This window comes from Ovis aries, chromosome 2 (genome assembly GCF_016772045.2).
Source record: "Ovis aries strain OAR_USU_Benz2616 breed Rambouillet chromosome 2, ARS-UI_Ramb_v3.0, whole genome shotgun sequence".
NCBI classification, from domain to species: Eukaryota; Metazoa; Chordata; class Mammalia; order Artiodactyla; family Bovidae; genus Ovis; species Ovis aries.
Window position 1 is genome coordinate 102,382,598 of NC_056055.1, and position 23,783 is coordinate 102,406,380.

A 23,783-nucleotide genomic window follows, 5' to 3' on the forward strand; every position below is an offset into this window, starting at 1 on the left:
TCACTTTCCTTATGTCTTAAACTCAACTCTCTCAGCCCTCCTTTACCCTGGCACTTCTGCACTTGGTGAACAAGGATGTGGTTGGCCATTCGGCAAGTAAAGATACCTTCTATGGGCAAGACACAGCGCTGGGTATTGGGACATTTGGATAAGTCCAAGGCATGCAGTGCCAGCCAGAGGGAACTTGGGACACACAGCTCAGCATGACTGTGGATGGACAGGCTGACAGGGGCCAGGGAGGCCAGGTGGATGGCCCGGGAAAGACATGGAGAAAAGCCAGGAGGCGTCCATCCCACTGCTTGTTATCTGACACCAGGAATCAACCCCAGATAAACCTAGAACGAGGAAGGGATGAAGCTCTCTGTCCTGAAGACTGAAAACAGAGCATGAGGAGGAACTGGAGCGCCTTGGGTGGGCCCCAGGGTGGACCCAGGCAGACAGAAAGGCTGCGACCACACGTGACCTAAAATCTAATGGTCAGGAGCACTCAGCATACACCAGGCACTGCAAGCACTAACTGTGGAGTAACTCATGTCGCTTGGCAAGGACCCTGAGTCTTGAGCCGTTATTATTCCATTTTACAGAGGAGAGGGAGCTGAGAACTCAAACAGGGTTGCGTGCTGCTCGCTCAGTCGTGTCCAACTCTTTGCGACCCCATGGACTGTAGCCCACCAGGCTCCTCTGTCTATGGGATTCTCCAGGCAAGAATACTGCAGTGAGTTGCCATGCCCTCCTCCAGGGGATCTTCCTGTCCTAGGGATCGAACCCACATCTCCTATGTCTCCCGCCTTGGCAGGTGAATTCTTTACTCCTGAGATATATGGGAAGCCCCTGATCAGGATTACACAGGCTGCAACTGTCAGAGCTTGACATGGAGCCCTGTCCATGGGACTCCAAGGCCAGTGCTTCTTGCCGTCCTGTGGGGCCATCATCCCTGTAACGGATGAGGCAGACTACTATGGATGTTAGAGATGTTACATGTGCCCCCAGGTGCCCAGGGCGAGCAAGGCCGTGGGTCTGAAGCAAAACCAGCTTCCAGCCAGTGACCGTGAAACACACCCCTAACTCTTCCAGTAGGCAACCTCAGGGACCTAGTGACTTTGACAGAGGTGGGGAGTGGATAGACATGGACTTGCCACAGACCCAGGTGCCCTGGGGACCCAGAATATTCCTTACAGATTCTACTATTTGGAGAATAGGACTAAAAGAAATTGCTCGGTTTCCTTGAGTATCTAGGCTTCAGGGGGAAGCCCACTAACCCAAACGCTGCTTTCTTTAAGAAAAGGGAGGAACCAATCTTAAAACACTGTTTGGGCCGGGGGTCTCTGAGAAGTGGCATGGGTGCTTCCTGGGAGACCCTGGGTGACAGCTGCTGCTCCTGACCTTTCTGTCTCCCCTGTCCTTCTCCAGTTCCCCAAGGTGTTCAGGGGACTCCCCAAAGGGCAGGGAGGTGAAGTATCTGTGTACTAAGGGTGTACGAGGTCCGAAGTGCTTCACTCAGGTTATATCACCTGATTCCTCCAAGGTCCCAAGAGCTGAGTAACATTATTCCCATTGCGCAGATGGGAACACTGAGGATGAGGGCATCAGGACTCCAGTGAGGCAGACAGCCCGCTCAAATCAGAGAATGTCACAGGATTTAAAAAAGGGAACATGTGCAAAGGTGTAGCCAAAGGTGTGAGACGCCCACAAGGGCCAGAGTGGTGTCCTCAGGCTTATGTCTCGGCCTCTCAGAGCCCACCAGGGCAGCACTTGCGGGAGCCTGGAAGCAGAAAGCCACGTGGAGGGCGTGGTTACAAGGAGCTGTGAACTCAGGCGGAAGGACACAGCAGCCCAAGGTGACCGCATAGAGCAGGATCTGGAAATAAACACGCCCATCTCCCATCTTCCATGCTGCGGTGGCTCCCCACAAGGCAGACCGCTGAGTGGCAGGGGGTGGCCGTGGAGGGGCAACGGAAGACACCCTGCACAGATCCTAGGCTGGGCGAAGTTCACTCTCCAGGCTCCTGGGCACCTTCCCTGGCTGTCCCTCCCTCTTGTGGAAAGAATGGGGCCAGAGACACCGGGGATCGCAGCTGCCCACCAGCCCCAGTGAGCACAGCCGGAGTCAGCGCGCACGGAGCTGAGCGCACTGCGGCACCGCACCAGTTAACATCTCTGCTCTCCCGCCTGGGTGCCTGATTCTGCAACCTGGGGAGGGGGCGGGACCAAGATAGCTGGGGGCCTCCCTGGAAATCCACTCCCACCCTTGGGCAGCTGCCCACCAGCCCTCAGCTACGCTGGATGAACTGAGGAGGTTTGATGGCTGAGAAAGTAGACGTGGGGGTTCCCTGAGGAGAATAATTTAATTTTATGGGGCAGGGACGCGGGAACAGGGAGTTCGGACCCTACACTCAGCAAGCGGCCTGGCTGCAGGCGTAGCATGTGTAACTCATTACCTCCGCGGGCCGCCCATTTGCAGCAGTGGATGATGCTCAGAGCGTGGTGGAGGGCCCGAGGCCGCGGGGTGAGCATGACTGCAATATTTTTCTGACACTAACACCTCTCGCTGGCCCTTGGAGAGGGCCGTGGAAGAGCCAGGCCCTGCCAAACATCATCCACGCCCAGCCCTCCGCCTACTGGCGCCAGACAGGAGAGGCTTCAGCTGTTCAGGCAGGAAGAGAAAGGCTGGATCAACGGAGGTAAGCGAGTGAAGGGGCAGGCACAGAGGGAGCTGGGGGAGGAGGGGTCGAGGCCCAGACAGCTTCTCTTTGGGTTTCTCCTCCGTGGGAAGCGTCAATGGGCACCAAGGTCAGAGAGGGTTTGGCTGGAAGACCTTGGAGGTCACGTTCTGCCATGAGCCTGCCCATGAATTCCAACCACACAGGTGAAACCCATGGGGTTCCCCACTGGAGACCCGGAGGTGTGGAGGCCCCTGCCCTGGGTGCCTTCCTGTCCACAGTGGGGCTCAGACACAGGGAGGAGGCAGGTGGGGTCCTAAGAGGGGGCCCGGCCAAGGGGTGCAGAGGACGGAGAGGTCCCAAAGGTGTCACCATGGAGCTGAGGGTGCAAGGGAGAGAGCCTGGAAGGATGTGGGAGGCACCACGCCAGAGAGGGTCATGGCGGGGATGGGGAGCCTGAATAGCCTCCTAGCTTCCTACCTGGTCTGTGAACAGAAGGGAAGGGATGGAGGCAGGGTAGGAGGAAAAGACAGATGGAGAGGAAAGTACAGGAGGAGAGCGGGGAGGGTTTGCCAGTGCCTGAAAATAAGGCATGTACAGCCTAACACCTTAAAGTCCCTCCTGCGTTAAAGCCTGAGTCCTACACAGAAGACATGGGTTCAATACCTGGGTTGGGAAGATCTCCTGGAGGAGGGCATGGCAACCCACTCCAGTATTCTTGCCTGGAGCATCCCCATGGACAGGGGAGCCTGGCAGGCTATAGTCCATGGGGTCACAAAGAGACACACACGCATACCTCAGTATCTAGGCTGCAGCTTTTCAGCTTGTTTCTGCTGATCCTAAGCTCCCTGGGGCCCAGGGGAGGCACTGCCTCTCTTCCCACCTCCCTGCTTTCAAGGGGAAAGTACTGGGAGGGACTTGGAGCCGCAGCGACTCTGCTTTTCATTTACTCAAAGCCTGGGGGGCGGGCTGGTCCCTACCTCTGTCCACCTCTGCTCTCCCATCCACCTCTCTTTGCCCCTGCCAGCTCTACCCCTTCCTCCCTCTCCAGAGATGAGGGTCAAAGAAGCCAAGTGCTGGGGAAACAGACCAAATCTGGCTTGAATTTCCCCAAGTCAGAGCTCACCATTTCCCTCTTAGAAATGACAGGGAAGGGGGAAATCCAAGAAACCCAGGAGCTTTTAGGTGGCTGTTTCATCTCAAGACTCTGGTCTTTCCAGCATCCTCACGCCCCCACCCCATGTCTGGCATCCAGGAATGAGTGTGGAGGAGACCCAGACAATGTGCAAATCAGGTTTAGAATTGGTTTGTTCCGCCTCCTTTAGATTTCAAGGATCCCTGTCTTTGTTCATCCATGTACTCAGTCGTGTCCAACTCTTTGCAACCCCATGGACTGTAGCCGGCCAGGCTCCTCTGTCCATGGAATTTTCCAGGCAACTGGAGCCGGTTGCCATTTCCTTCTCCAGGGGATCTTCCCAATCCAGCAACTGAACCCTGCTCTCCCACACTGCAGGCAGATTCTTTACCATCTGAGGTATCAAGGAAGCCCCAAATGGCCTTTTAAATCCTAGGTTCAGTAAAGGGGGGGGGTATGATGAGGTCAAAAGAAGGAGAGATGATGACCCAACAGCAGCCCCCCAGGCCTCTTCCCACCCCAGGGTCTCCCTGCCATGACTTTCCCCATTGGTATCCAATACTGGTCCTCACGGTCCTACAATTACCCCTCTGAGCTGTACCCCAGTTCTTTCTTGCCAAACCAGGCCTGTTTATTGGTGGGCTGGTGGGGAGAGAGGGTAGTTGAAGGCTGTAAAAGCCACCTTGACCTTTGTGGATGTGATGATAGGGACGGCTGAGCACTGACTAGTGAATCAACACCCCGAGGTCCTTCATCTCATCCCAGGTGTCATTAACTTGACAGAAACACTGGCCCATCTCAGTGCAGCTCAGCTGGTAACATTTTTCCCATCTACCGCTTCTCTTACAAAATGGTATTCGGTCTTTAAGGCCTTTACCAGAAAATGTTCATCCTTCTTGACTTTAATAATCACATATTTTTACCTTCTTTACATGGTGAGTGACTGTCTCCATACCAGTCCCTTCCACTGGGATCAGAAGCCCTTGGAAGGCAAGAATGGTTTAATTTCTCTCTCGAGCATCTCTGGCATCTAACCCATAGCTTGATACATTGTGGGTCCTCAAAATGTGTCTGTTAACTGGAATCCAGAGAAACAGTTCTGATGGTGGGAAGTTTACTAGGCCAGGTGTGTGCATGCTAAGTCGCTTCAGTCGTGCCCAATTCTTTGAGACCCCATGGACTGTAGCCCGCCAGGCTCCTCTGTCCCTGGGATTCTCCAGGCAAGAATACAGGGGTGGGTTGCCATGCCCTCCTCCAGGGGATCTTCCCGACCAAAGGATCAAACCGGAGTGTCTTATGTCTCCTGCATTGGCAGACAGATTCTTTACCACTAGCGCCACCTGGAAAGGAGCCCAGATCTCCTCTCTCCTCTCCCTGCTGAGACAATCCCCGATCCCTGCCTGAGCCACCCATCTTCCCTCCCTGCTCTCAGCACCTGGTGGGAGCAAAGATGGGGCTGAATGAGGAGTCATTTCTAATTTTGAGGAATTTCAAGACGAAGGCAGCTGGCAGAGTGGAGCACAATGAAACAAAGCACTCGAGAGAAAGGTTGAATAAAGGCATCTGGAATGGTTGATTTTATGTCAACTTGGTTGGCTGTGGGATGCCCAGAATAAACATTCTGGGTGTCTCTGAGGGTGTTTCTGGATGAGATTAGCTTTTAAATTGGTGGAATCAGAGCAGACCGTTCTCCTCAATGTGGGCGGGAGGGTCTGAATACAACAAAAGATGGCGGGATTGGCTTTTTACTTCCCGTCTGCTTGCTGGAGCTGGGACATAGCATCTCATCCTCTCTGGCCCTCAGACCATGACTGACACCATTGGTTTCTCTGATTTTCAGGCCTTCTGACTCAGACTAAACTACACCACCTGCTTTCCTGGGTCTCCAGCCTACAGAGGGAAGATCATGGGTCTTCCCATCCTCCATAGCCAGGTGAGTCAATTCCTCATAATCGGTCTCTTCATAAGTGTAGACATCATTCTGTTTCCCTAGGGAAGCCTAACTGAGATAGCCAGTCTCCATCTCACTGATCACAAAGCTTCACAAAACTCTCACGTGAGTTTCCTTCAGTTCATCATTGAAGTGAGGATGAAGCTCTCTTCTCCTATACTGACTGCAAAGAGGAGTGTGTTCATTCAGACAACAAGCATTTATTAAGCAGCTACTCAGTGTGGAGCTCTGTGCTGGATGCAGAGGAGTCAGCTGTTGGCGAGATGCTCCGAGCTCCTCAGGAGGACACTGCATCCATTTGCTCCAGGGTTTTAGCCCCCAGAGATGCAGTGCCGTGCACTGAGAGGGGGTCCCTTTCTGCGCCATGACCTGGGGTCTTAGTCTCAGGGGAGGATGAGCACCTTGGAGAGGTGCATCCCTCCTTGCAAAAGCCCTGGGAAGCAGATTGAAGATCTGTCACCGGAAGGGGTCTGGGCTTCTTGGTTCAGTTGCCTTTTGCGTGCCAGCAGCCTCACTGAAGAGGAGAGGATGGCAGAGAGGCAAAAGGACTGGGCTAGGAGTGAGGAGTCTCAGTGCTGGGGCTGCTCTGTGACTGATGGGCTGCATGATTGTTGTCATTCGGTTGCTCAGTCACGTCAGACTCTTTGTGACCCTGTTGACTGTAGCCCACCAGGCTCCTCTGACCAAGGGGACTCTCCAGGCAAGAATACTGGAGTGAGTTGCCAGTCCCTTCTCCAGGGGATCTTCCTGGCCCAGGGATCAAACTCGGGTCTCCTACGATGGTAGGAGGGTTCTTTAACCCTGGGCCACCAGGGAAGCCCGAGCTGTGTGATGCCTAATGCTTTTCTCAGAGTCCACTAGCTCATCTGTGAAATGGGTCTCATTTTGTGGTCACATAGGTGTGTTGAGATGCCTGAATAAGAAAAGACCTTTCCAAGCACAAAGGTCAACCTATGCAGTATTAGGCGGCGGTGTGGGGTGGGGTAGGAGGGTGGGGGTGGGCAGGGCTGACCTCACAGCCAAGACCGAGCCCACGGCACTCACCATCCTCACACAGGTTCAGCTTGGACAAGCTCCTGCCATCAAAGGGCTCCTCAAAGATGGAGCTGGAGTCGCGGTCGCTCACGGTGGCGTGCAGGTACATGGCTTTGTTCTCCATCGCGTCCTGCAACAGGAGAGGAGAGAGCAGATATGGGGGTGGGGGAGAGTAAAAGCTGTAGTTGGAGATGGAAATGAATCTGTAGAGCAAGGCATCACCATGACGACCTGGAGCCTGAACACAGGGACCCTTCCTCATCGGCAGGCGTCAGCCACCAGGATCCCAATCCCTTCCTCAATTTCCTTGGCTTGGAGCGGTCACGGTCCTGGGGACCTTTCTGACCATGGGATCTATCCTCTCCCTCTCATATCTCTGGATGGGGCTGGAGCCCTGAGCTGGCGGGGGAGGGCACCGGGGGCCATGCCAGGTGGGGCCGGAAGGAGCCAAACCTCCTGACCCAAACGGAATACTCTCCAAGCTTCTGGAGTCCTGGGCACGGTAGGGCGACTGGGGATTCTGCTCTGTGTTGGAAATGGGGGGGAACTAGGCATGAAACAGAGTACAGAGACCACCAGCCAACACAGCTAGAACCAGAACTCTTCCCAAACTTGGCTGGGCTGGCACGGTCAGAGGAGCTGGGTTCAGGGGGCCACAGGCAGGACTGACCCCCGTGGGAGCCTGGGGAGCAGGAGGCCGTGGTGGGGCCCCCTAGACACCAAGGCCTGGACAGCCCTAGACCAGGAGAGGGCTCTGGTGTCCGGATGGTCTCCTGGGTGGCTGGGGCTTGGAGTTGACCCCATGGAATTCCCGGAATGCCCCCTCGACATGGGTAAGTGCCACGCTGTTTGAAATGACCCAGCCCCATTTACACAAGCGTGCACCACACGACCCCATTTTGCAATGTCTACACATTCCAGAGTGCACGACGGGAGATTATATGCGGAGATGTTCTGGGCTTCTCCGGGTGAGACGTGTTACAGGAATCTGGTGGGGCTTGTGGGGATTTGCGCTTAGTTTTGTTTTCTGTGTTTTGGGGGTTTTCTACGATATGTTTGCATTCTTTGTATAATCAGAAGAATTCATTTGTGGGGCTGGATCATGAAGTATTTATTTACATAAAATACTGGATATCCTTTTCCTGCATAGACGCTCAGTGATTTCACAAATGACTCTCTGCTTTTAGCTCATTTCCAGTCATTAGTTTATGTTGACTTTCAGTTCTGATACTCTTTCTGTAGATTGTTACTGTTTAGTCACTAAGCTGTGTCCAACTGTTTGCAACCCCATGGACTGTAGCCCACTGGGTTCACCTGTACATGGAATTCTCCAGGCAAGAATACCAGAGCAGGCAGCCATGCCCTCTACCAGGGGATAGTCCCAACCCAGGGATCAAACCCAGGTCTCCTGCTTTGAAGGTAGATTCTTAACCACTGAGCCACCAGGAAAGCCCATAGCTATGTGGATATTGAACCCCAAAAATCCACTTTTAAAGAGTGAATTCTTTGGAAGATAAGTGCCCTGGGAGGATGGCGGGGGGCGGGGTGGGGGGGCTTCCTAGGCCCAGCATGGAGCCAACTCAACCCTGAGGACCAGAGAGCCGACTAGGAGAGGGGGTAGGGCCTGGCAGGTGGCCGGAAGGGGACACCAGCCACTGACTGAAGGGAAGAGGCAACCCCCATTCCAGTAAACGGGGACAGTGAAGGAAGAGGCTGGCTAGATCCCTCTGCCAGACGCAGCAAACACAAATCCCATATTTTCGTGACCTGACCTTTCTTTCCAGGGACCTATGACCTCAGGGCTACGAGGAGGCCAGAGCCTACAGTGGCCATCCACCTGTCTTTCCACTGGGCCTGGAGGGACAGATGGGGTGTCTGCTTTTGACCTCCAGTGATGAGAAGCCACATGCCTCGCACCCGTGTACACACCTACGCCTGTATGCACCTGCCCACTCAGGGTGCTCCTAGACCCTGTGGGCCCTTCCTCCACGCCCGTCATTCGTCCAAGTCCTCCACCCAGGGAGGGCCTCAAGGTGGGGCCCCAGGCTGCTCCACTGCTGCTAAGCTGCAGAGGACACGCCCTCATCTCACGAGTGCTCTGTGCGGCACCCCACCCTCTGGCCTCAGTCCTGGGGAGCGGCGAAGCAGGAGGCCAGTGTCTCCTCTGAGAGGGGGAACCCGCTCTCTGCCAAAGGCAACAGCAGCTGCTGCCCAGAGCCTGTGGGGGCACCGAGTGCCAGGGGAGGAGATGCAGAGCTGGGCTTGCTCCAGTTTCCCCATCTGCCTTTCCGCCTTCTCTCTCTGCCCATCAGCTCCTGGACCAGAGCTGGAAGGCGGGGCTCCTTATCTGGAATGTGTCTGTCGGGCCCCTCCCAGCACCCCCTCCCCACCCCTCAGCTGGTGGAGCTGGAGCCTGGGGGTGGGGGAGAGGGAGAGGGGCCAGATGTGAGCACGCTGAGATGGGAAGTGCTCAGCCGACTCTGCTAATGTTTGTTACTGGGGAATGAAACCTAAGAGCTTTCTGTCTGCCCCAGGTTTTATTTGGTGCTGTTTTTCTTTCTTGAGGAATGGGGGGCAGGAATTTAGACCTTCCAATCATTGGTTGTATAGCCTCTGGGCCAAGTCTGAGCAACTGACTGCCAAGTGTGGTGATGATAGAGCAAAGCCTCCACCCTCCACCCCCACCCCTGGAGCATGACCTGGAGTATGTTCCTCCCACACCGTACAGATCCTACGCCATCTGGAGCTCCCCACCTCCCAGGGGCACTGCAAGGGGGCAGGTGGCATTGGTCCGTTTTTCCCATTCTAAAGATAAGCCAAGTGAAGCCCAGAGGAGCAGGAACTGAAGAATGTCAGAGAGGAGGTCCTCCAGCATTTAACCCCACCCAGGGCATTGGCTCCGCACAAGGCTGCTCTGGCCAGGATGCATGTCCCTTTCGGAGGCCACCTTTCGGTCCCACAGTGATGCAGGGAAGAGGGCCAGGTGGGGACCGTGGAGCTAAGAGAGCTGGAAGGGAGGGGGCCAGTGCCATTGAAATCCAGGCAGGGTGTAGACACCAAAGTGACCTGTGGGGAGTGGGGGCTCAGAGGACATGGGGTCCCAAGCTGATGCCACATCTTATCCCCGGGGAGCTTGGTCTGTCAGCTAACACATCCAGCCTCAGCCTTTGCGATGAGGAGGACACACCTCCCAGCTACAAGGTCTCTGTGAGTCTCATGTGGATCAGGGCACATGGGAGGGCTGTGTGGATGGGGCAGGTAGGGAGATGGTGGTGGAGCCTGGTAACCACCCACGGACCCCCAGCATCTTCTGATCCTGCCAAGCAGCCTGGTACAGGGGTCTCTGGGTTCCCTCAGCCTCCCTCCCACCTAGCTAGTCCCAGAAACAATCCCATTTGGACCCCTTTGCGAAAGCAATTGTGAATGCAGACCAGACCTGAGAGCCATACCTTGATTCTCAAAGCCCCCCTCCAGGCAGCAGCAGGACTCAATCAGTTCTTCCTGCAGAGGGGTGGTGGCCCCAGCCTTGCTGGGTTCCAGCATTTAACGCTACAGGGCTCGTAACTCCTCAAAATCAGATAGGGATCACCGTGAACAAGGTCCTCTCTGGAGAGAGAATTGCTAAGGAGGCTTTGAGCCCTTTCCTCCTCTAACTGTACTCAGATCATCTGAAGCATCACTCAGAACTAGAGAGGTGCAGATGATTTATAAACAAGCTCTGCCTTCCTACGTTCCACTGCTGGGCACACCCACAGGCACACGCATGCACACACATTCACCACACATGTGGAGAGACTGTCACCTGTACCATCTGCTCCCTGAAGAGGCTCTGGCGCTCTGACACAAGCCAGGCAGAGTTGCCACTAAGGCGATCACTTTCTCTGGCTCCCAAATACCCACACTCACCAGCCCAGACAGATGGATGAAAATCTGGCAGATCCCCTAGGCTGACAGTTACAACCTCCCCTCCCAGGACCTGCACCTCCACGCGATGCCCAAACCTGTGCCCTGTGTCCTCCGGCTGCCTTTAGGAAGCCATGCCCAGGTGCTAGGACAGTCAGTGCCCAGACTCACCTGAGTGCCCCCAGTGAAGCTGCAGAACCTGTCCCCTCAGTTCCTGGCATTTGCCATGGTGGCTGGAGAGCTGGCCACTGCCCCCACCCCGAGACCCAGGCAGCCCCTCAGAGCTTGTCCCCACAGCCAGCCGAATCCAGACGGAGTCATAGAGGCTGCCCAGTGCCCAGGGTCTCGGGGATCACTTCTCCAGGAGGATCAGGAGGCAAGACTCAACCTTGTGCCCAAGTGGGAGTCCCTGTCTTGGTGTCTGGCCTCTTTCAGCCTTGGGCAGCGCTCGAGATGTTCTGTGGAGGCACCAGCGGCTCCGCTAGGTACTGACTGAGCTGTGAACTGCAGCTGCACTGGCCGCCAGGCTTTATAAAGTTCTTGGAGCAACTGCGAGGCTCCCCTGGGGCCTAGAATGCATCCTCCCTCTAGTGGCCAATCTCAGCATTACAGCTTCACGCAGGCATGCCTGCTGCGTCTTGGTCTTGGGACTCCACCCTCCTGTTCTAAAGGCTCTGCTCAAGATACTTTTTGGAAAGCTTCTAGTGGAATGGCAGCTAGACCTGGCTTAGGAGCTGCGCAAGGAACCCAGCCTTGTAAATTTATTTATAGGACAGAATTGGCATTGCTCAGTTCATTCACCAAACTTGGGGTAGAATTACTACGTTCTGTGTTTTCTTGGAGGCATATCTACCCGTAAAGGACACAGATTGCCCACACCAGGGAGATTCAGAAGAGGACTCTGAGGGTGCTGAAGGAACTTCCCAAAGTCAGGTTCAATGCAATTCATCAAGGAAGCCAGGGTTTCTGGAGCCCCGACGTTGTACAAGGGTTAGGCTACAGGGGTGAGTGAGAGGAGGCTGCTGTCCTTAGGGGGTCGCAACCCAGGCTGAGAGGCAGGCTTGGACACAGATAACTGTGGCGCTAGTGGTAAGGAACCTAGGAGACATAAGAGACACAGGCTTGATCCCTGGGTTGGGAAGAAACCCTGCAGGAGGGCATGGCGACCCACTCTAGTATTCTTGCCTGGAGAGTCCCATGGACAGAGGAGCCTGGCAGGCTACAGTCCATGGGTCACAAAGGGTGGGACACAACTGAGCGTCTGACCACACACCTGTAAACCTCAGCATAGCTATATTCAATGTGTAAAAACAGGAGCTCTCACCAAAATGTTGAGGGGGTGATTACCTTCATTCAGGTTGAGATGGTGATGGGAGAAGCATCAGAGAAATACTGAAAACAATCTGAACCATGGTACATGGTCAGTTTGTATGTGTGGCCCTTCCCCCGCCTCCCACCCCAGAGACAGAGCGCTGAAGGTCACGTTCACGAACATACGCCTGTTTCTTGGTTACAAATTCAGCCTTAGCACTGGAGCGCCAGACCTCGTACCTGAGAACAGTCTGCCAGGGCTCAGCTCTACCCCCCATCCCACCAAACCACAGCTGAGTCACAGAAGTCTTAGTCACTGTCAGTAACTGCCTCTTGACCGTCCCTGGGAGGGAGCTACAGTGTGGGGCTCCGAGGCTCCGTTTTACTGGAAAAAGCAGTAATTATATCGTAATGATGATGATAATTATAATTGGAGGATAAGGAAGAGGGAGGAGGGGAGAGGATGGGGAGAAAGAGGAGGAGGAGGAGGTGAAAGGGGAAGTGAGAGAAAAACATTTCATCATATGTTCCCTGTGCCAGGCAATTCCAAGTGCTTTTCATATATTAACTCATTTAACCTTGATGGCAACCCTGTCAGGTAGGCACTGCTATTGCTGGTGGTTTAGCCACTAAGTCATGTCCGATGCTTGCAATCCCATGGACTGTAGCCCACAAGGCTCCTCTGTCCATGGAATTCTCCAGGTAAGAATACTGGAGTGCCATTTCCAGTGGGTTGCCATTTCCTCTCCAGGGGCTCTTCCCTTCCGCAGGGATCAAACCAGCATCACTTGCATTGCAGGCAGATTATTTACCAGTGAACCACCAGGGGAGCCCAGGCACTGCTATTATTCCCATTTTATGGAGACAGAGGAAATAGGTGATTTGTCTGCAAGTGCCAGAGCTCGATTCTACTCCAGGCAGTGTGACTGTACAGTCTGTGCCCCCAGCCACTCCCCTAACTGCCTCTGATGAAAAAGAGTGTGTTTCAGTCACCCATCAAGTCACCAGTGTCCCTAGGAATGTCATTCTACAAATAGCAGGAAATGTGCTCAGAGTGTTGTCTCCGAGCATCTCATTGTAGAGGATGTATTGATCAGCAATAAATGCAGTGATTGGTGAGACCCTGGTGATGTCCTACTGTATGTGAAATAAAGCGTTATTTATTTTTACTGAAGTATAGTTTATTTACAGTGTTTCAGGTGTACAGCGAAATGATTCATTTATACATGTATATTCTTTTAGAATCATTTCCGTTATACATTATAAGATATTGAATGGAGTTCCTTGTGCTATACAGTAGATCCTTGTTGTTGTTGTTTTTTAAGTTTTACTAAAGTATAAAGGAGATAGAGAAAGCTTCCGACACAGGCATCAGAAAGGGGCAGAAAGAGCACCCCGATCCTTCTTGTTTATCTATTATATGTATATAGTATACATCTGCTAGTCCCAAATTGCTGATTTATCACTTCCCCACTCCCTTTCCCCTTTGGTAACCATAAATTTGTTTTCTATGTGAATCCATTTCTACTTCAAAAATAAGCTCATTTAAAAAAATAAAAATAAAAAATAAGTTCATTTGTGTCCTGTTTTATATTCCACATGTAAGTGGCATCATATGGTATTTGTCTTTTTCTTTCTGACTTCACTTAGTATAATAATCTCTAGGTTCATCCATGTTGCTGCAGATGGCATTATTTCATCCTTTTTTATGGCTGAGTAATATTCCATCACACGGACATCCTCTTTATCCATTCATCTGTTGATGGACATTTCAGTTCTTCCATGTCTTGGCTATTATAAATACTGCTGCTATGAACATTGGGGAGAATGTATCTTTTTGAATTAGAGTTTTCGGTTTTTACTGACATATGCCCAGGAGTGGGATTGCTGGATAATATGGTAACTCTATGTTTAGTTTTTTTTAAGGAATCTCCTTACTGTTCTCTATAGTGGTTGCACCATTTACAATCCTACCAACAGTGTACGAGGATACAAAGCATTTTTCTTAACACTCCTACACTGCTGTGCCCTGGCCATAGAGAAAGGGAAGAATGGGGACCCCAGTGCAGCCCAGGCTCTTGGCTGAGCCTTCCTTTACCATTGGCAATTGATGACACAGACATGGAGTTCTCTGCAAGTGAGACCCAGGAGTGGATGTAGAACCTTTAAGCTATAAAATTGCAGGAAGAATGAAGCTTAACCTATTAAACTCAGCTTCAGGCAAGAGGAGGTGCCTTTCCCTTGTTCTTTTCAGATTCATTTCCCTTCTTCCAGTGATAAGAGTAGTCTGTATTGTTGCCTGGAGCAGTAGCTCATTCTTGTTTCTTCTTTATGGCTGAGTAACATTCCATTTTATGCACAGAGCATGATTTGTTTATCCATTCTCCTTTTGATGGGCTTTGGGGTTGTTTCTAATCTTTGTCTCTTATGAATAAAGCCACCCAAACAGCAAAGAGCTTTCGATCTTTAGGAATGACCTGTGAGGCAAGATTTCTAGTGGGTGAGAGTCCTTCCTGGGCAGCTCTTAGCTCAGATGATAACTTCTTATCACCTGAAATCAGCATGGTCCGCAACATGGCTTGCTTCCGTTTAATCGCAGAACGCATTTATTTATTTATTTATTTTTAGTAGAATATGAGAGTTCCAGTTGCTCTTTTTTTTTTTTTTTTTGGCTGCACCAAGTCTTAGTTGCAGCATGCAAGATCTTCCATCTTCATTTCGGCTTGTGGGATCTCTTAGTTGCTACATTCGGGATCTAGTTCCCTGACCAGGGATCGAACCCCCAGGCCCCCTGCATGGGGAGCTCATAGTTCAAGTCACTGGACCACAAGGGAAGCCCCATAGAAGGCATTTATAATAGGGATCTCTCCACCCAGACAGTATTATGAAACTGATTGCCCTGAAGGAGAGTGGGATAAACTGAAGTAGCTGCATCTATGGATGTGGAAGACAGGGAGGTCCATTAGTGTGCTCAAGCGCTTCCCGCTTTCTTTGAATGATTTCATTTGATTGTCCCAACAACTCTCTAGGGTGGAGGTGGAGCGTTACCATCCTCAGTTTTCATATGGAGAAACCCAGCAATGCTGAAACTGAAGGTCAGAATGCTAGGCTCTCAGACGCAACATCCACAGCGGTCCTCTACTCTGGAGCCTCTTCGTCTGTAGAAATTCCTTCCATCCACTCAGTTATTCATTCAACAAACATCTGTTGTGTAACCTTCTTGCAGCATATCCTGAATGTTTTCACAAACATGAGTTAGACCTAGCCCCTTCCTTCAGGATCTCAGTCCAGGGGGAGAGAAGGTCTGAGAGCCAGGAATCACAGCCTGGCAACCCTCAAGCGGTTCCTCATGGCTTCAGGCTAGGTGAATCTCAAACCTTCACCCTCAGGCCTGACTTTGTTCCCCCCCCCCAACCCCACCTCTACCCAAGAGATTCTTTTTTTCCCCAACCCCCCCAAAAAAAATCTTAAAAGTTTAACATAGCTAAGGAAAAATGGACAAAACATAATCCAATTTGTACATTCTTCACAAACTGAATAGGAGCCAACACCTGAGTCAAGAGCAGAACAGACCCTTCCTCAGAAGTTCCTCTCTGGCCCTCCTGGTTCCTAATCCCCCCAACACTGGTCACCACCATCCCATATTCCATCACTACAGATGATTCTGCCGGTTTTTGAACTTCATATACATGGAGTCATTCACCATATGTCTAGCTTCAGTAGTATCTTTCAGATTGTTCCCTTTCTGGGAGTTCATTCATTCTCACCACTGTAGGGCCTCCACTGTGTGAATATCCTTTCTACTGGGGATGGCCATTTGGGTAAGTTCCAGGTTTTGACTATTCTAAAGAGTGCCACCATGACCATTCACATGCATGTCTCCTGGTGAACAAATGGGTGCATTTCTCTTGGGTATATACCTTGGAAAGAAATCGCTGGGTCATCGGGTGGCCCGTGTTCAGCTTCAGTAGATGTTGCCCAAGAACTCTGCAAAGTGGTTGTACCAGTTTACCGTCTTCCAGCAAAGCATGAGGGTTTTAGATGGTTCACACCCACGCCTGTGTTAGTGACATCTGTCTTTTGTGGAGGCATCATACTGTGTTTTGGGATTCCCTGGTGGCTCAGTTGGTAAAGAATCTGCCTGCCAATGCAGGACATGTGGGTTCAGTCCCTGGGTTGGGAAGATCCCTTGGAGAAGGAAATGGCAACCCACTCTGGTATTCTTGCCTGGAGAACCCCTGTGGACAGAGGAGCCTGGTGGGCTATAATCTATGGGGTTGCGAAGAGTCAGACACAACTGAGCAGGCACCTACGCAAACATACTGTGTTTTGTTTTTTAATTATTTATTCAGGCTGTGCTAGGTCTGAGTTTCAACTTGCAGGATCTTCACTGTGGCATGCAGACTTCTTAGTTGCATGCAGGATCTAAAATAAGACCAGGGATCGAACCCAGGCCCCCTGCATTGGGAGCTTGGAGTCTTAGCCTCCGGACCATCAGTGAAGTCCCAAACTGTGGTTTTAATTTGTATTTCCCTGATGACCAGTGTAGCTGAGCTCCTGTAACTATACTTACTTAGTATGAATTTTGTTTTTTTAACCTGGACTCTAGGCCTGAATTCCCAGCTGTCTGTGTATCTCCATTTACACCAGCAGGTCTCTGCTTGATGGATTTGTGTTGACTGTTGTATCTGTGTGGAGTGGTTCACTCACGTGTTTCCATGATGAACTCTTGCCTCCTTCCGGTCTTTTCTCAAATGTCACGCTCTCAGCAGAGCTGACCCGAAGGTTCCTCTTTAAAATCACTCTCCAGGACCTGCCTGGAGATTCTCCATATGCTTGGCCTTTTTTTTTCATCACCCCATAGACTTAATTTATGCTTGCTGATGATTATTACTGTATTGTTGATGTTCTGTGGAACACCAGCTCTGTGAAGGCAGCTCACTCATGCAACCAAATGCCCACACCAGTGCCTGACGAACAGCGAGGGCTGCATCGACGAGCATTGTTGTTGCAGGGAGAAGTCAATTCTGACTCCGTCTTGGAACTGTTTGACTTGCTTTCCATTGCTTTTCTTGTTATAATCATACATAATGGCCTCCCTCGGAGAATCCTGCCCCTCTGCCTGACTGTTAAAGTGCCTTTGTTCAGAACCCTATCCACCTGTGGATGGCAGGAAGGAAGAAACTAACACATCCTCCTGCCCTAGGCTTGCCGTTCTAGGAGCTTGTTGGCAAGATTGATGGCCTTTCTACTTCGTTTCCTCACTGCGCCTCCTCAGTCTCGGATCCATAAAAGAAACTGGCATCCAAACCCCGGTAGGAAGATTGTTTTGAAATATTAGCCTGCCGTCTTCTCGGACAGCAGCCTTACCTCTGTCACGGATGCTATCATGCAGCTGCAGAGTGAGCCTGGACTTGGTAACTGTGTGAAGATCTGCGGTTGAAAGTGTGTTCTAGGCACAGGAGACAGTAGAGTCACAGACCCCAGAATGGAGACAAGTGAACGCGCTGGAGGGGCAGCGAGGCCTGTGTGGCTGAGCACAGAAAATGCAGGGGGAACAACTTGGGTGGGTCTGGGCACAGCAGTTAAACCCAGGCCGCCGCTCTTCTCATGTCATCCTCTTTCTCCAGGGAGCTTAAAGGTCCCGTGTCATAGATTTAGGGTTTTTTTTTTTTTTTCCATATATCTTCACTATAATTTACTTTTTTTTTTAACTGATGTATAGTTGATTTACAGTGTTGAGCTAGTTTCAGTGTACAGCACAGTGATCTAGTTTTATATATATATATATATATATCTCTTAGGGAGGTAAAATAGGGAAAAGGAGTCCAAAATGGTGGTGGCTAAAAGACAAAGAAGAGAAAAGCCCGCGAAAATAGAACAAAAGAAGGTCCGAGGACCAGAGTGAGGACCTCAGGTAAAACAACACTCCTGGCTGGCCCAGTTTACATAGGACAGGCCCAGGGAGAGAAAAACATAAAAAGAGGAGCCAAAGCTAGCTCTCGCTCTCTCTCTCTCTCCTGTGCACTGGGGCGCTCTTCTCTTCGCGTCTTTGGATCAAAACGCCTCGAAGATGGATTTTCCTATTTTCTAAATAAAATAGAGCTGTAACACTGAGCTATAACACTGATTTGTCTGAGAGCTATAACATGGTTCTTTTGAGACCTGAGAGCTATAACACGGTCTATCCAAGACCCGAGAGCTGTGACACGCTGAGGGGGCTTTAATGTCCGTCACTCCAAATCTTTGTTGTGACGAGACAAAGAACTGAGGAACATACACTCACGTGCCATATCTGAAGGAGGAAACAGAACAGGCTCTATCTTGAAAGCAGGACTCCATCTTGGGTGGACTGTGGAGTTTGAGCTCTGTGCCCAGTAACTATGGAAACAACATCCCAACTGGAAAACCAGCCCCCCTCCCTCCAATGAAGAGCCCCAGGGCTCTCCTTCACTTAAAACAACACCCTAATTATCTGTGTCACTGAATAGAATCATATGTTCTATTATGCTTATTGGGGTATGAGCACAGGCCTATTGATAATTGTCCACTGTTAACTACCTAGGCTTAAGGCATATGAATCACGGGTTAACTTTGATTGTCAGGGAATTTGGGGAGATGGGTTTGTACACATACACTTAACGGTATATAAGGTTTCCACAAAAACTGGTTGGGGTCCTTGCCTAAGAGGAGACTCTGCCTTGGGCCTGCCAGAGTAATAAATTGCACTCCATTATTTTCATTGTCCTTCTGAGTGAGTTTGTTTTCTGGAACGTGTGGCTACAACATATCGATATATATGTATGTGTGTGCGTATATTCTTTTTCAGACTCTTTTCCATTATAGGTTATTACAAGACATTGAATATAGTTCCCTATGCTATACAGTAGGTCCTTGTTGGTTACCTATTTTATATATAGTAGTGTGTATCTGTTAATCCCAAACACCTAATTTATTTTTTAGATTAAATTAATTGTGCTACAATACCCTGGAGGAGGGCATGGCATCCCACTCCAGTATTCTTCCCTGGAGAATCCCCATGGACAGAGGAGCCTGGCAAGCTACAGTCCATGGGTCGCAAAGAGTCAGACATGACTGAGTGGCTTGGCACAGCACACACATAACACGGGGCTTCCCTGGTGGCTCAGATGGTAAAGAATTTGCCTGCAATGCAAGAGATCTGGGTTCAGTCGCTGGGTCAGGAAGATCCCCTGGAGAAAGGAATGGCAACCCACTCCAGTATTCTTTCCTGGAGAATTCCATGGACAGAGGAGCCTGGCAGGCCCCAGTCCATGGGGTCACAAAGAGTTGGACATGACTGAGCGACTAAAACTTTCACACATAATATAAAATACACCATCTTGACTTTTTAATTATTTGTGACTCCCGTCAAAAATAACCCTTTACTCCCTTCCCCAGTCCCTGGGAGCCAGCATCTATTTATACTTTCTGTCTCCATGAATGTGACAATCTAGATATCTTATTATTTCATTTGTGGCTTGCTCTACAAAAAAATATATGCTTTATAATTTTTACCTTTAGTCTTCATTTCTTTTTAACCTGGTTTGGGTGAAATATAAAAACTTTTAACCTGGTTCAGGTGAAATATAAATACCAAAAAAAAAAAAAAAAAAAAAAAAACTTGTCCATGGTTCACAAACCAGTGTTTATTTTTCTCTGTCACTGTAGGCTTTGTAGGAATGTCCTGACAAAAGTACATAATCTCTCAAAACCCAGAATTTACATTTACCCTTTTAAAAAGAAAACATTGTTTAATTATACAGTGAATTGAATCAATTTAGGTCTTGTTCAGCAGAGTTTTTTTAAAAGGTAGTTATTATACACATAGGAAATGATGTAGGAATTTGGCTTGTGTGGTTTTCTACAAGTTTGTTTGATCAATAGCATAAATGCCTTCTGGCTTGTCATCTTACTGTTTATCTCAAAGTACCCATCTGATCTTAACTGAAATGCAGCAACCACCTCCAGCCACAGGCCTCACTGCCCCTGCCCATAGGAGCTAAATGTTGGGGAAGGAAGGATATACCCGAGGAAGGGGGCTTCTGATCAGCCCGGGCCTCTGGGAGAGTCTGTGTCTGATCAGCGTCACTCTATTGTTGTTCAGTTGCTCAGTCATGTCCGACTCTTTGTGACCCCACGAACTGCAGCACGCCAGCATTCCCTGTCCTCCACTCTCTCCCAGAGTTTGCTCAAACTCATGTCTGTTGAGCTGGTGATGCCATCCAACCATCTTATCCTCTATTGTCCCCTTCTCCTGCCTTCAATCTTTCCCAGAATCAGGGTCTTTTCCAGTGAGTTGGCTCATTGCATCAAAGAGGAGGCCGAAGTATTGGACCTTCAGCATCAGTCCTTCCAATGAATATTCAGGGTTGATTTCCTTTAGGATTGACTGGTTTGATCTCCTTCCTGTCCAAGGGACTCTCAAGAGGCTTCTCCAGCACCAGAGTTTGAAACATCAGTTCTTCAGTGCTCAACCTTCTTTTTGGTCTACCTCTCACATCTGTACATGACTACTGGAAAAACCATAGCTTTGACTAGACAGACCTTTGTCGGCAAAGGGATCTCTCTGCTTTTTAATGTGCTAAGTGTGATGTAACTTTCCTTCCAAGGAACAAGCACCTTTAAATTTCATGGCGGCAGTCACATTCGCAGGGATTTTTGGCACTCAAGGAAATAAGATCTGTCACTGTTCCCACTTTTCCCCTATTTGCCATGCAGTGATAGGACCAGATGCCATGATCTTAGTTTTTTAAATGCTGAGTTTTAAACCAGCTTTTTCACTCTCCTCTTTCACTCTCATCAAGAAGCTCTTTAATTCCTCTTCACTTTCTGCCATTAGACTGGTATCATGTAGTGACTTTTATTTCTTCCTGCACAATTTTCTGTATCCACCCCCCCAAAAAAGTACGTATACTTTGTTAATCAGAAAAATCCAATAATCATCTTTAAAAGATGGTTCCAATACTGAACTTGGACAAAGCTGTAGATTCATATGATCGAGTCTAGACCTTAATCGGAGAATTCCTATGTGAGTGTCCTTTGGCAAAGCACTAAGCTGTTGGTCCCAGTATGCTCACCTGACATAAAGATAATAACCCCTTTTCACAGGGCAGTTGTGAGGGCCAGATGGGATGGGACAGTGGCTGTGAGCCCACTAGTTTCATGAGATTTTCCTCGGAATCCCCTGAAATAGGGTCCCCTGGTCAAACCAGAAGTGTCCTCTTATTGCAGGACTTATCAGAGCCTTTAAGGTGGTATTGAGCATGGTGCCTTCCCAAGTGGGTGGGGGGTGAAGTATTAAGGTTTCTCCCTTTTTAAGTGCACACAGAGAACAGGGCTAGTGCTCCACAGCTGACGCTGAAGGAAATTCTGAGCTAAGGTAGTGAAAAGAGTTTGTTTACAATTTAAATAAAAACAAACGTCAGAAAACTGTAAGGCTTATTCCTCTGAGTGTCCGAGAACAGAAGATGGCTCATGCTACGGGAGTGTGGGGAGGAGACGGTCAGTCCTGTCTGTCCCCTTCCTGGGGTGGGGGAGACCCTGTCCCACCTGTTCCGCCTGCCATTGCTACTCCAGCCTGCGGCAGAGCCCGATAAATATTTGAGAGCTGGACGCCTAACGCGTGGGTTTCACACCTCCTTGTGTTTCACTCCACATGATAGTGGAGTGCAGTTTATCACACCAGCGGCCCAAGGCAGAGTCTCCTCTTAGGCAAGGACCGCGACCAGTTTTTGTGAAAACCTTATGTACCCTAAGTGTACATGCACAAACCCACCTCCCCAAATTCCCTGACAATCAAAGTTAACCCGTGATTCATATGCCTTAAGTCTAGGTAGATAGCAGTGAACAATTGTCAATAGGCCTGTGGTCATACCCCAATAAGCAAAATAGAATGTATGATTCTATTCCGGGACAAAGATAATTAGGGTATTCTTTTAGGCAATGGAGAGCCCTGGGGCTGTTCATTGCGGGTGGGGGGAGCTGGTTTTCCAGTTGGCTCAAACTCCACAGTCCGGCCCAAGATGGAGTCCTGCTTTCAAGATAGAGCCTGTTCTGTTTCCTCCTTCACTTGATCAAGGCCAGTGACTGCCACTCTCTCCATCCTGTTTTTTTCACCTTGATCCCCACTGAGGCCAGTCCCTTCTAACCCCTCCCCACCCACACCCATCTCCCTCAGCCTGTGCCCCAGACTTCCCAGCGCAGCAGGACCAGCCCAAGCCCTGCCCCTCACCGGAAGTATCCTCCGCCTTCCTCTTCTCTCATTGGCTCTTGTGCTCAGGGATGGCCCCACCCCCTGAGGTCCCTGAACAAAGTACTGTAGGGTTTTTTGAGCTCACGGAGGTCGGAGTTCATGTGTTATACTCTTGTGTGTCACTCCTCCAAGCATCTAAGCCAGCATCAGCCTCAGGGCAGGTGGTAGGTCAGCACTTACTAATTGATGACCTGACCGTCAGCTTTAAGTTGCCAGAAACACTGGACCCCCAGGCAGGACACTCGACATTGCCTCCAACTCCCAAGCGCTGTGGGTGTGGACAAATCTCCCAGCCTCTGCAAATCTTACAGTTTCCTCATCTGTCAGGCTGGGTTATTACTCCCTGGCCTTCCTGTCTGCAAGGGTTACTACAAGGGAGAAGAATGTTGAAAACTCAAAGCAGTTCGCAAGTGTTAGCCATTGTTGTCATTTTTCAGGGTTGATAGCTCCTGACAGATGGAGTATCCATCATGATGTGGTTCTCTCTCTGGTGTCCAGCTGCTGACAGCTGGCGCGGAGTCCCGAGACAGTGGGAGCAAGGGCCTCCGCCTCATGGAGCTCCCTGCTCAGCATCCAGCATGGAATCCTCCCAACCATCTGCTTCATCCCCTTGTGTTCAGCTCATGTTCATTCATTTCCCAGAAGGTGTGGGGATGATGGATTACAGGAGACAGCTCAAGTTTTCTGACACTGGTCCAGGGTTTTAGGCACTGAAGGCCATGGGTGCCTCTCCCCATCATGTGCTTAGGCTAGAGACCCAGGAGTGGGGCTTGCCCGGACCTCCTTGTCACTCGCCCGGCGGACCCAGCATGGGTCACAAAGTGAGGGACTTGAAGAGGATCTGTCTTGGAGCTGAGATGATGTAAATTTTGTTTGGGAATTGAGTGATGAAGTAATTTTAATGTGAGCAATTTGTAATGGGGAGCCAAACATGTTCATTCAAGTGAATCATAAGGAAATTCTCAAAAGAGGGTGAAAATTGGGGCCAAAACTCAGAAGAAGAGACTTAGTGGGATAAATGTAAAACAGATAGCAGTGCTGGGGAAACTCATCTGTTTACATACAGGATATGGGGTAGCAAGCCTCTCAGGAACACATAAGGAAAACACATAAGCTTTTAAATGACTTTGAGGTTGATGTAAGCCAGCAGGGGTCGAAAGAAACAGATATTCAGCTATTTCAAAACTTAGGTTGCATCCATAGAAGTCTGGTGAGCCGACAAAGGGAGGTGCCAGCACCTGCATTCTACATCAGTGAGCTCACATCTGGTGAAGCACGCTCAGTTCTAAGGTGCCTCTTACTGAAAGAGTAGGTTGCAGCTTAGAGGGTGCCCACAGGGGTGACTAGGATGGAGGAGGGTCTAGAAACCAACAGGAAAGAGAAGTCTTAAGCCCAGAGCAGAAATCACTCAAGGGGATGTGTTTTCTGCTGGCAGATACATGAAGAGCTGTCATGGGGAGCAATGTTTGTTTTGTTTTAAATAATCCAGGGGGGGCAGATTTCTATTCAATATAC

General features: G+C 50.2%; 1 protein-coding gene and 1 long non-coding RNA gene across 2 annotated transcripts in view; one reads left to right on the plus strand and one right to left on the minus strand.

Annotated features, from left to right (window-relative positions):
* The window catches only part of SCARA5 (scavenger receptor class A member 5), a 133,414-nt gene extending 122,224 nt beyond the window's left edge, over nt 1-11,190 (minus strand). The window contains exons 1-2 of the mRNA XM_004004436.6: nt 10,856-11,190; nt 6,791-6,911 (exon numbers count right to left, since the gene is read on the minus strand). Of these exons, the coding sequence (XP_004004485.1) occupies nt 6,791-6,905 (115 nt within the window). The 5' untranslated portion in view covers nt 6,906-6,911; nt 10,856-11,190. The remainder of the gene's footprint in view (nt 1-6,790; nt 6,912-10,855) is intronic.
* LOC132659185 (uncharacterized) overlaps nt 2,460-23,783 on the plus strand; it is a 71,454-nt gene continuing 50,130 nt past the window's right edge. The window contains exons 1-2 of the long non-coding RNA XR_009599257.1: nt 2,460-2,681; nt 5,636-5,728. This is a non-coding gene — a long non-coding RNA (uncharacterized LOC132659185). The remainder of the gene's footprint in view (nt 2,682-5,635; nt 5,729-23,783) is intronic.